The 12,880-nt window shown below is 37.7% G+C and overlaps 1 protein-coding gene across 3 annotated transcripts in view; it reads left to right on the forward strand.

Moving 5' to 3' along the window:
- LOC145666580 (mortality factor 4-like protein 1) overlaps positions 1 to 12,880 on the forward strand; it is a 122,974-nt gene that overhangs the window by 52,543 nt on the left and 57,551 nt on the right. For all 3 annotated transcript variants that reach the window (XM_081733946.1, XM_081733945.1, XM_081733947.1), the window contains 2 exons: positions 7,164 to 7,256; positions 12,377 to 12,459. In XM_081733946.1, the coding sequence (XP_081590072.1) occupies positions 7,164 to 7,256; positions 12,377 to 12,459 (176 nt within the window). The remainder of the gene's footprint in view (positions 1 to 7,163; positions 7,257 to 12,376; positions 12,460 to 12,880) is intronic.

A 12,880-nucleotide genomic window follows, 5' to 3' on the forward strand; every position in this document is an offset into this window, starting at 1 on the left:
ATCTCTAAAGTCAATAGGCACAATAGACTCGAAATACCCATAATGGAGTTTTGCAGTAAGCGCTGACCTTTACTGACACTCATAGAAATCAGTGTTGGGCAAAATCAATTGAAATCAATTGCAATTGATCAATCAATTGAAAGTAATTGCTCTGAAAATCAATTGCAATTGATTTCAATTGCAATTGATTTCAATTTGTAATTGACAATTAATTTCAATTACAATTGAATTCAATCATAAAATTTACAATTAAATTTTCGTCAATTGTTAATTGTTAATTGGTCACCAGGCAATTGAAACTTTTAATTGTTAATTGTCAATTGCAAAGGGTGCAATTGAAACATTTAATTGTTAATTGCAATTGAAATCAGCAATTAAAACTGAAGATAAGAAGATGTGTGTGTATTGTGTTGTCCACTTGTTACTGTTTTACATATTTCAAATAAGGTACTTATAAGAAATGCTGGATACCTACCATCCCCCCCCCCCCTGGGAAGAAAGCCAGGAAACTAAGTATTTTTTAAAATATATTATGTTTATGGTTCTATCCCCCTCGAAAGAACTCTATATGCCCGTCATGCATACAATAGGAATGGGCACCAGCGAGTTCGAGCGAGTTTTCTTTAAAACTCGACTCGACTCGAAGCAGACATCTTTGAGCTCGACTTGAGATCTCGGCTCGAAAAATTTCCCCCAACTCGACTCGAATTCGGATCGAGTTTCCAGTCGAGTCGAGCCAATTCCAGCTAAATCCTTTGTGTAGTTCCCAGTACTACTATCTTCAAGTATCCTACATAGACAATATAATAATCAATGATACTACTACTACTACTATAATTAATTATCATTATAACACCGTGTACCTGTATAAACATGGAATATAGGCGGTTTGTATCGGAATACTAAAAATTAGTTGACTGTCGATCTTGGTCGTCAAGAAATCTTCAGGAGGCAAGGACATCGGTCACGAGGTTCTTGGTTTGAGTTCAGGAGGAGCAAGTATTCGGGCTCGAGCCAAAAATTGTTAGAAGTTATGGGACTCCAGCCAAACATGTTCAAAACTGCTCGACCCGGGCTTAGGGTTGTCAACAGCTCAAGCGGCTCGCTCACAGCTTATTCACTTATCGAGCCGAACCGAGAAGTGAGCCGAGCCAACAGCTCATCCAAGCGAGCCAGCTCCAGCCGATGGCTCACACGAGCCGAGCCGAATTGAGCTGATTGCTTACCCCAACCGAGCCCGTTCGAGCCATCGGCTCAGTTGAGCTGACTCGAACCCAGCCTATGGACTGGTTTCAACGGAGCTGGTTCGAGCCATTGGCTCCAATCGAGCCGAGCCGATGACTCGTCTTTACCGAGCCGGTTCAAGCCATTGGCTCAATTGAGCCCAGTCGATGGGTAATCCCAACCAAGCCAGCTCAAGCTGTACGCTCAGTTGAACCAAGCCGAGTCGGTTGACATCACTATTCCGGTTGGGCTTCTACTTTGGCTAAAAAATTGGACCGTGCAGTTCTCAGCCTTGATGGTAAGAACTACAAAAAATGATAAGAAATCTTTAGTTTTACGTCTCACGCTTATGCCGGATAGGCTAAAGGAGATGGTGATGATAGGAAATGAATGAAATGAAGAAAGTGGGAGGAAACGGGAGAACCCCGAGAAAATCCACGAGCACGGTGTTTGTCCACCACAAAGTACAAACTGCGCGAGCTGGGATCGAACCAGAGACCTCAAGCACCGGAGGTGAACGCTCTACCACTGACCCACCGCGCCAACTGGTAAGAACTACAGTATATACTTATATTGGTGCTCACGGCGTCATTAACTTGTTCCGCCACCAACGAATTTCAAGGTACTTTGTTCTGCATCTTTTGTGCGTGTTTTGTGTCGCTTTATGCGCCTATTCCCACATTTTGTGCATCACCGGAAGTGGGTCAAAATGGGCCTACAAATATGGCGGAACAAGTTATTGCTCTTCTGCCACCAATAAATTTCGAGATTGTTTCCTTCACATCGTTTTGTGCCGTTTTGTGCGTCTACTTCCGTTTTGTACGTCGTGGGAAGTGGGTTAAAATGAGTCCCCAAGGTGGGACGAAAACGATCAAGAGTTCCGCCACTATTAAATCTCGAGGTCGTTAATTTCACATCGCGTACCCTTTTGTACGTCTATTTCGACGTTTTGTGCGTCACTGGAAGACTGTCAAAATGGGCCTCGAAGGTGGGACGAAAATGACCCACTGCTCCGCCACTGCCGAATTTCGATATCCTTCCTTTCGCATCGACTACTGAATTTTCGTGCTGTTTCGTGCGTCACCAGAAATGGGTCAAAATGGGCTTCCAAGGTAGGACGAAAATGACACACTGTTCCGCCACTATCGAATTTCGAGGTCGTTAATTTTACATCGCGTACCCTTTTGTGCGCCTATTTCGACGTTTTGTACGTCACTCGAAGATGGTCAAAATGGACCTCGAAGGTGGGATGAAAATGACCAAGAGTTTCACCACTACTGAATTTCGATATCCTTCCTTTTGCATCGACTAGTGAATTTTCGTGCCGTTTCGTGCCCTTATTTCCACGTTTTTTGCGTCACCGTAAGTGGGTCAAAATGGGCTTCCAAGATGGGACGAAAATGACCAAGAGTTCCGCTACTATGGAATTTCGAGGTCGTTAATTTCACATTGCATACCCTTTTGTGCGCGTATTTCGACGTTTTGTGCGTCACTGGAAGACGGTCAAAATGGGCCTCGAAGGTGGGACGAAAATGACCCACTGTTCCGCCACTATACCTACCGAATTCCGTGGTCCTTCCTTTCGCGTCGAGTAGTGAATGTTTCGTGCCGTTTCGTGCTCTTATTTTCACGTTTTGCGTGTCACCAGAAGTGTGTGAAAATGGACGTCCAAAGTGTGACCAAAATGACCCATTGTTCCGACACTATCGAATTTCTAGGTCGTTTCTTTCGCATCGTTTAGTGATTATTTTTTTAAAAGTTTTCTGGGCCTACTTCCTCGTCTTGTGCGTCACCGGAAGTGAGTTAAACGGACCTTTAAAGTGGGAGTTAAATGGCTCAATATTCCGCCACTATCGAATTTCGGGCTTGGTTCTTTCGCATCGTTTAGTGTGTATTTTGTACCGTTCTGTTCGCCTACTTCCAGGTTTTGAGCATCACCAGAAATGCGTCAAAATGGTCCATCAATGTGTGAGAAAATAGAGCCATTGTTCCGCCACTATCGAATTTGGGGGGTCGTTTCTTTCGCATCGTATAGTGCCTGCTTTGTACCGTTTTGTGCTCCTATTTCCACTTTAGTGCTTCTATTTCCACTTTAGTGCGACAACAAAAATGGGTCAAAATGGCCTACAAGTATAGCGGAATAACTTAATGCTGTTCCGTCACCATCAAATGAGGTCGTTTCCTTCACACTTTTTATACATGATTTGTGTCGCTTTGTGCATCAGTGGAAGAGGGTCAAAATGGACCTTGAAAGTGGAATGAATATGTCTTTCTCTGCCATATTTGTAGGTCACCTTTGACCCACTTTCGTTGGCCTACAAAACGTGAAAGTATGCGCAGAAACGGTATAAATATGCACTAAACAATGCGAAAAAAGCGACCTTGAAATTCGATACTGGTGGGAGAGTGGATCAGTTTTCTTCCCACATTGAATGCCCATTTTGACCCACTACCATTGATTCACAAAACGTGGAAATAGGCTTACAAAACGGTAGAAAACACGCACAAGACGATGTGAAGGAAACGACCTCGAAATCGTTCCTGACGGAACAGCATTAACTTGTTCCGCCATATTTGTAGGATAACGTTGACCCATTTCCGGTGACGCAGAAAACGAGGAAATAGGCGCACAAAACGACACAAAAATGGAAATTTAGCTTAATTACATGGAAATTTTAAGTTTGTAAGCTTAATTATATGGAAAATTTTATACATTTTTCCTTTAAGTTGGTCTACTTTACGTTGATTTGGGACTTTTAAATTGTATTCATTTTTCCACTGGAAAATATGTATAATTCAACAAGTTGATTTGATTTTGAGTTGCTTTTGGGGTTTAACGTCCCGGTCAGCAGCGAGGCTATATGAGACATGGACCTACTGATTAACGTGGAATCCGAACCACATGAGCTCCCGCAGGGAATCGAACCCGGGTTTCCCACGCCAAAGGCGCGTACGCTAACCGCTTAGCCACGGAGGAGCTCTATGATTCAACAAGGAAATATTTATTAGTTATAATTATAATAATTATCTATATAATTGAATTCATTGTAATTTGGTCCATAACAAACACTTTACCATTTCGTACTAGCTGTTATACCCGTTCTTCGCACGGATCAGATAAAATATCAATGTAAACAAACTGAACAACGGGAGAACAATTAAGAAACATTTCTAACATTGGATATATTTTGTGTGAATATGTATCCAACAACGTACATGTGCTTTCATTGGGAAGGCCGATGGGGTTGAAATTGAACGTAAACACTATCGGGGGTGTCACTATACGTCTGAGCAACCCCGATAAATATGGATTCGACACAAATTCTACTACTTTTACATGTCCCGGTGAACACCCCCTCAAGACCCCCTTGGTTCGTATTGTGAAACAATCTCCTCTGGACCCACCAACCCCCAACTAATACCACGAAAACTATGAATGTGACACTAACATCTGCCATTTTCTACTACTTTTTACATATGCCGGTAAAAATCCCTATAATCCTCTGGTTCCAATTTTGAAAAAAACAATGCCTCTGGTCCGCAGCCGATGGGGGCTGTATTTGGAAGTCAACGCCTGTGGAAGTATCACCATTCATCTCAGCAACAGCTAAAACTATGGATTTGACACTAATATCGGTCACTTTCCATTAGTTTTACATGTCTCGCAATTCCCCACCCCCGGTGACTCCCGGCCCGCATACAATGGTGGCTAAATTTGAAAATCATCGCTAATGAAAGTATCACCATTAATCTCAGCCACCGCGAAAACTACGGAATTGACATCGGTCATTGTGGATTATTTTTACATGTCTCGTGATCCCCTTCATAATGCCCCCGTTTCTTATCTGATGGGGGCTAAATGTGAAAGTAAACGCGGTCTTGAGTTTCACCAATGAGCTCAGCTACCCCGAAAACTATGAATTTGACATTAATATCGGTCAGTTTCGATTATTTTTTTTTACATGTCTCGGAATTCCCCCCTCTGGTGACCCAAGGCCCGCATACAACGGTGGATGAATTTGAAAGTCATCGCTACTGGTAGTGTCACCATTGATATCAGCAACCGCGAAAACTATGGATTTGACACTAATATCGGTCATTTTGGATTACTTGTACGTTTCGGTATCCCCCCCCCCCATTGACCCACGGCCCGTAGCAGAATACGGTGAATTTGGAAGTTAATGCGATCGGAGTTTCACCATTGATTTCAGCGACCGCGAAAACTATGAAATCGACACTGATATCGGTCATTTTCTACTACTTTTACATGTCCCGGTAAACGCCCCCCTGAGACCCCCTGGTTCGAATTTTTTCGAAAAAGCTTTGCGTTGGTGTGAAACCTGGACCAAGGTATCTTTGACCAAAATTTGGTAACTCTCGGTCGACTTGTCTGGTCCCCAGGCCGGTCCCGGTAAACGTCTCCTGGAGACCCCATAGTAAGGAATTTAAAAAAAAAAACTCTTCGTCTTGGTCTGGGGCCTAGACCAAGCTACCCGTGACCAAATTTTGAAAAGTTTCGGTCCACTCGTCTCGTCCACAGGCCGCACAAAGATAGACACACAGACACACGAACAAACTATTTTATTTATATTAGAAAGGTCAGATCCGCTGTTATTGTATTAGCGCGATGCTTGAGCGATTGATCGTAGAAATTCAAACTCCGATGAGTGATAATTTTATAGGCTTGTTTTATTACAAGTTTAAACTCTTTAGTCAGTAGAGAAGAGGGCGTGAATCATGGGTCAGAGTTGATGACAATGGGTTTTGGCGGGTCTGTGGGTCACAGTGGGTAAGAGTGATTTATGGTGGGTGGTGGTTCAGAGTGGGTCACGGTGGGTCGTGGGTCACGACGGGTGGTGAGTCAATTGGTCGTGGCTAAAGTTTTCATTGCCCCACGCCCTCTCTGAACTACAGTGTTGAAAATTAATCAGTGAAAATCAATTGCAATTGATCAATCAATTGAAAGTAATTGCTGTGGAAATCAATTGCAATTGAATCAATTGCCAATTAATTTCAATTGCAATTGAATTACAGAATTCAATTGCAATTACTTTCCACTGCAATTACTTTCAATCAATTGATCAATTGCAATTGATTCTCCTTTTTTAATGGCCAACTGCAATTAACAATTAACCATTACTTATTTCAATTGTTAATTGCAATTAACAATTAAATTTACAGATTAATTGTTAATTGTTAATTCAATTGAAATTTGCCCAACACTGATAGAAATTAAGTGACTCCTACAGTAAATCCTAGAACTCCCTTTCCCTTATAGTCATAAATTGGTAAGTTTCCATATAAGCTGTTAACATGCTTAATTTTGCTTACCATGCTTACCATTTTGGCTTGACTTGGAATACGAACACTGTTTGAATCGAACACCCAACACATATTTCGTGTGTTTTTGTGTAGTTTCTCCTTCGCTTTTCAATTCAATTTTTTGTTAGAAGCTGGAGTGAAAGCATCTCGTGTGATCTGCGCTTCTAATTTTATGCCTTTTTTACATGTTTTGTGCTATTTTTTCTTAAAATATAATTACAACTTTAGTATTAAACATGGCTCCTAAAAAGTTAATTTATATTCAAGCAGTGTTATATTTGTTAATATTTTACTTTAAAATCCAGTGTATTTGCTGTTAAAATCATTCGAGTTCATGGAGTCAGGAACGGATTAATCTAGTTTCTATAATTTAAAAGGGAAAATCTTGACTTGGAACTCGAACAGAATTCTGGAATGAATTAAGTTTGTATTCCAAGGGATCAATTATTTTGTTTAGCTATTTACAAACGTATAGCAACACAGTTGAAGACATTAAAAGAGATACCAGAGCATTGCTGTTTGGAGATTTGCTTCCTAAACAGAGGGTAAAGGTCTTTTTATCTGTAAGCTATCTAGAAATGTCTTTATTTTATTTTATTTTATAATTTTTTTTCCAGGACTTTTTCATTGAAAGTGAAATAGACGTAAATATTCCAGATTCAATTAAAAGGTGGCTGCTTATAGATTGTTCACGAATAAAGCAGGGAAAGGTAAGTGTTAACAGCGTACAAGTCGTATATGCCTAGTCGAGAATCTTGCAGTGAAGCTTTAGACTAATTTAATATTGTTTTCTGACATTTTTTTCTTCAATATGTTATGGTTTCCTCCTTCCAGTCTGTTACGGCTCTCTAAGGGTACCCACTCACAATTTAAACCACAATCAAATTACTACTAAAACTTCCATCAAATATATGGGTTGTTATATTCTCAAATGAAAACTACTAGTCATATCAGGGTAGATAAATATTTATTTAGATAATAAGTAAATCGAAGTGATTCAACGAAATTCTTTAAGGCAGAATTTTAAAAAAATACGGAACTCTTTCACTTCAGAGCCCTATCCCTTAAGTCTGATGATCATCACTCAGACCAACAGACTCCTACAATTTCTTAGTCAGACTCCACCGATCCGTCATTCCCTCACAGTTTTATCTGACGCCTACCGCTATCAGGAAAGTCTGACTACAACTTTCCGTCCATAAATATAAGAGGTCCGGTTGTCAATGGACATCACTTAGCCCAATGACTGATTCTCTTTCTCTAAAGAGAAGACCATCACTTAGGTTTTCTCTGGCCTAGCAAATAATAATAATAATAATAAAAAAAAAACCTTAAGTGTTTTCTGCCTCTGAGGTTTAAAAAAAAATTATAACCTACTTCTCCTCACTAAAAGATAACGGGAATCACTTATCCCAATAAGCTATCATTTAAGCTTATAACCTGACTAGCTAAATGTCCTCAAACTTGGTCATCACTCAGACCGAAGGAAATCACTTATTCCTTGCTCTGGCCATCACTTAGGCCAGTCCCTACTATTTTCATTAAAATATCAGAAAATTCTAACGCCATCACTCAGGCTCCAGAGAAATCATTTATTCTCTGTCATCGGTCATCATTCAGACCGTTTCCTACAAGATAGGAAAAAAAAAAAAAGAAAAAAAACCGAGGCAGGACCTTAATAACGTAGAATGGCTCTAACAGCCGTAGTCATCCAGCAGTATATCCCCCCTATGCGGCGAGAGGCTTCCTTTTATATGATCGATGACCCTTCCCCTTTTTAGTTTACTTAATTTTATTTTCGCTTAAAAATCCGCAAAAAAGTCTTGAAAAACTAGCAACCGTCACAAGCCTCTGGAAAATTCCATCAATCACTATAAGAAAATCTATATAGAAAAAACTTGAATGTTGAGTTCGTCAAATAAACCTGAAAAGAAATCCAAGTAAGAATACACAGCTTAGCAGATATACACATACAAATAAGCAATAACCAAGATGAAATTATAAATATATATAACATATAATACGTATATATATAATTAAATATATGTCTGACCAGACACACCTTTATCTATAACATTATATACACTTGTACACTAATTATTTATTCACAAAAAAATAACATAGTAAGGGCGAACCCTCGTCCTTACAAATATTCCTATCTTGTGTGTAATTAACATATTGAAAATTGTGATTGTGCTACTTTGAACCATATTCCATGTTTCATTACCTAAATTACATTTGTGACAGCTTGTTTTCTATATATCTTAAAACATTACCTCTCTTTTCACCTTTTTTCCCTTCTTTCTTTTATGTATCAAGCTAAATCTGAATGTCCAAGTATTCGCATACAGTAAAAAGATCGGTCAATTTAAAGAAAGAAATTCAATTTTTCCCCACACGTTTATTGGTCACCTGTAAGTAAATACAAAAAATGTAGCGTAGGCTATATTATATTTCGACATTGAACTTACTGAAACTTATTTATTTTATCTCTCAGTAACTGGCTTATCGTGTAATTCAGGGTGCGAAATCATCACAGTGAATGTGTGTTATTGTGTATGGGAGAGGTGGAGGTGTAAAAGGAAGACACAAGAGAAGTAAAAACAACTCTTCGCACTGGAATGCTTCGACATAGAGATTTCACATTTTTAATATCCATAATTAAAAGGTAAGGGGGGAAAACAAGGAATGTCTATGTATGTACTTGATCGGGTGCTTTGTCCTATCTGTTGTTGACTCTTGGTACTGTTTGATTGTATATGCCATGATATTTTAGATGCTTTCACGTAGATGTGGAAATGTCCATGTAAAAGGGGCAAAAGATTTAACTAACCATATTCTTTTTAAGCGGTTTTCAATATTAAAACGCCGTTTTCAAGAAAATGCAGTTTTGTGACATTCCTTCTTTTCTCCCCGTACTCTTCAATCATTACACTATATAGAATTAATATTGCTAATATATGTTAAAGATGATGGTCCATAAAACAGAAAAATATGAAGAGGTGGTAACTGATTAGGTTTATAGCCTATGGAACCCGAAAATTCAACACTGCATTCACAAAATCTCCACTGACTTCTGTCCTTAGCCAACTGGATTCAGTTTCTACTTTGTGCAAGATCTATCTTAATATTGCCCCCATCTGCGCTTAGGTCTTTGCCGTTTGAGTTTCTGGTTAAATTTTTGAAAGCTTTCCTACTTTTTTCCATGCTGCTACATGGCCTACCGACCTGAGTCTCCTAGATGTAATGATCCTAACAATGTTAAGTAAACAGTATAAATTATACAGTTTCCTCGGTATGAAGTTTCCGCTATTCCCCATTCTCATCACTGTGGATCCGAATATTCACCTTGGGATTTTTTTTTTTAGATGCTTTCATTGTGCGTTCTTTTTTGAAAGTAAGTGTCCATGTTTTGCAGCCTTGCAGCGCAACAGGCGTAATTATCATTTTATATATTTTAAGCATCAAGTTCTTTGACAGAATTCGCTATGACATTAAAGTTTGGACTGAATAATAATTCGAATTCGAGCTTTTGGGGTCACATTTTAATTTCTTTGTAGACATGCTTTTAATCTGTTAATGTTGATCCTGTGCAGAGGGAAAATCATGGAAAATAGCAGACGTCCTTTTGGGGCACTGTGATTACACTGAATTTATACGACTTTATGAAATTTTTATACTAAAAATATCGTACTACTATTAGCCGGCCAATACGAATTATCATCTCTTAAGTCCCAAGAGAGCCAGCATAATCTCCATGTATTTGCGATATGACACTTGTTTAGCATACTAAATTAAAGCAGACTACATACGTTCTTCGTCTGTTATGGGGAGTCTTTACGCAGTCATATTCAAAAATGCTTGAATATCCATATGTCTTTCAGAATCTCGTGTATTCTTAGTTTTAGGTTAGAGATGCAAAAAAGCCTTTTTTATTTTTTATTTTATTTTATTTTTTAATTTTTTTTTTACATAAAAAGCCTGCTTTTTTGTGGAAAAAACAAAAATTAGGGCTTTTTTTCATTTTCATGATTTTTGTACCTAAATAACTTCTTATAGTGTATTCTATAGTTAAGTAAGATTTCATAATCTAAATGTCATATTTCACTCTGGAATTCACCATCATGATGGATGGAGCACATGTTTTATGAATTAAAGTAAACATAAAGTACGAAGTATTTGAGGACAATTTTGAAAGCTGTTTAACTTTATTTTAACTTCTGAGTTAAAGACGTTTTTTCCTTCTCTAGATCATTTAATTTTTAATCATCCGTGTTTCATTTCTTAGAGCCTAGTACTCTAGCAGATAAGTTAACCTTATGTTTTTCAGTATGTCCATCAGAGCGTACGTTTTTCAATATACATCCGTCAGAGCGTATTTCCACATTTGTTATACTGTAGCTGTGCGATGATTTAGCATTAATCTTCCGGAGAAAACCTTGAATACATTTATATATTTATTTATAAACCATTTTATACAAATAATCAGTGGCAGATTTAGAAAAGTATTTTGGGAGGGGTTTTTCTTATTAATATTTAATTTTTCAAAAAATTCCTAACTTTTGTTTGAGGGGAGATTGAAGTTTATGAGAAAAGGCATAACTAATATTTCGTTTGTTTAGAATTCCGTAATGTCGAGGAGCGGGCTTCATTTCGAAAGATATCCCCTCACTCTAAACCCCTTCGCAAATTCATCACTGCTGGTAATTAGTAATAACAACGATGAAAGAAAAACTTTTATCAGAATTATCGAATGCGGGATTGAATCCCGGACTTCCCCATAGAAGCGCAAAAGCTAACTACTCGCTCATGTTTGTTGTGCATTTGTGCTTGACTTAAATTAAATGTTGTTTTTTTTTCAGTGTTTCATAATATGTTAAATTCCTCTTGTTAAAAATTGAGAAATCTTCACTACTGAGTAAACCGTAATGGTGGTTATATATTCTAGAGTCTTGTTTCTTGTTTCCACGCGCTCAGATGAACAGTTTATTACGCATATGATCCATGAACAGAAAATTCGATACTGTTCTGACTCTAAAGCAATTCATGGTTTATTTGCAAGGTTTTGTATTATTATCTGCATCAACCACTAATTATATGAGTTTTTATGTTGTAGAGAAGCCAAACAAAGTCTGCTTTTTCAATTTAAAGCAGAATTTTAATTTTAAGGTAAATATTTACAGTTACTTCATAAAAATGTTTAATAAGTTAAAATAAGTAAATTTCCCAAGCAAAAAAAGAAGCAGAAAAAACTAGTTTTTTTTCTTTTCAAAACAGCCTTTTTAAAGAACCCTTGCATCTCTATTTTAGATAGAGCTGAAATAGATATAAACTTGTTCTTCATGCGTTTCAATTCGAACAAATATGTGTTTCAATCCATCATACCTATGAGTTCAAGTAAATTTTAATAAGATAGACATTAAATTATTTTGAACATGACATTATATTTCTTTCAATATTTTGCTTAGAAATTCTGTAAATTGACCGGTTTCCTTTTATTAGAAATTATTTTAAAATTTACCATCTGCAATCTACGTTTTTTTTTTTTTTTTTTTTTTTTTTTAATAATAATAAAATGTTTGAAAAGTTATTGCTAAGGTTGAGAGTGAAATTAATTTTCCTAATTTGTTACTATTACAGCAAACAATTGTATTAGCCAATCGAACTACATATATGTTACTGAAATAGATGTTTATAATTGAAAATTTCAAAGAATTTATTTTTATGCATATTTTCCGTCCATAAAATCAACTTAATTAAAAAAAGTACATAATATTTTTCTTGATGATCATGAATGTGGTGATATAAGGATTTGTTATTTTACTTTCAGCTTATCGTTTTGCCGGCTCAGCATAGTATTGAGAAAATTTTAGAAGATTACATTAAGAGTTACCCATCGAGCAACAGTCGAAGGTAAATATTTACAGTTACTTCATAAAAATGTTTAATAAGTAAGTGTAAGATAAGTAAGTTGAGGCAGTCCTAAAAAGGGCTGTTTCGGAAGTCGGGTCGGGGACACTTAATATTGTGTCCAAGACCCTTCTGCATTTATTACATGTTTCATTTTTGTCATGGAATCTATTAGGTGGCCGACAAATCTATCTCCTTCCCCTACCTCTGGCAATGCTTCGGAAACAGGGCCCGACAGATCATCCCAAGTTCTTGGTGGATCTGCCTCATGCCTACTGTCCCTTAAACTCTCATCCTGCCTCCATATTCCCCGTGGGATTCGTGTCTGCCCCATGAGGCGGCCAGTCAATTAAATCAGTCTCACGTTGTTCTGCGAACTATACCTGAATCACACTGGAATAGTTCGCAGAGACTGGTCTTGCTG

The sequence above is a fragment of the Thermobia domestica genome, chromosome 12 (genome assembly GCF_964235325.1).
Source record: "Thermobia domestica chromosome 12, izTheDome1.hap1.1, whole genome shotgun sequence".
NCBI lineage: Eukaryota > Metazoa > Arthropoda > Insecta > Zygentoma > Lepismatidae > Thermobia > Thermobia domestica.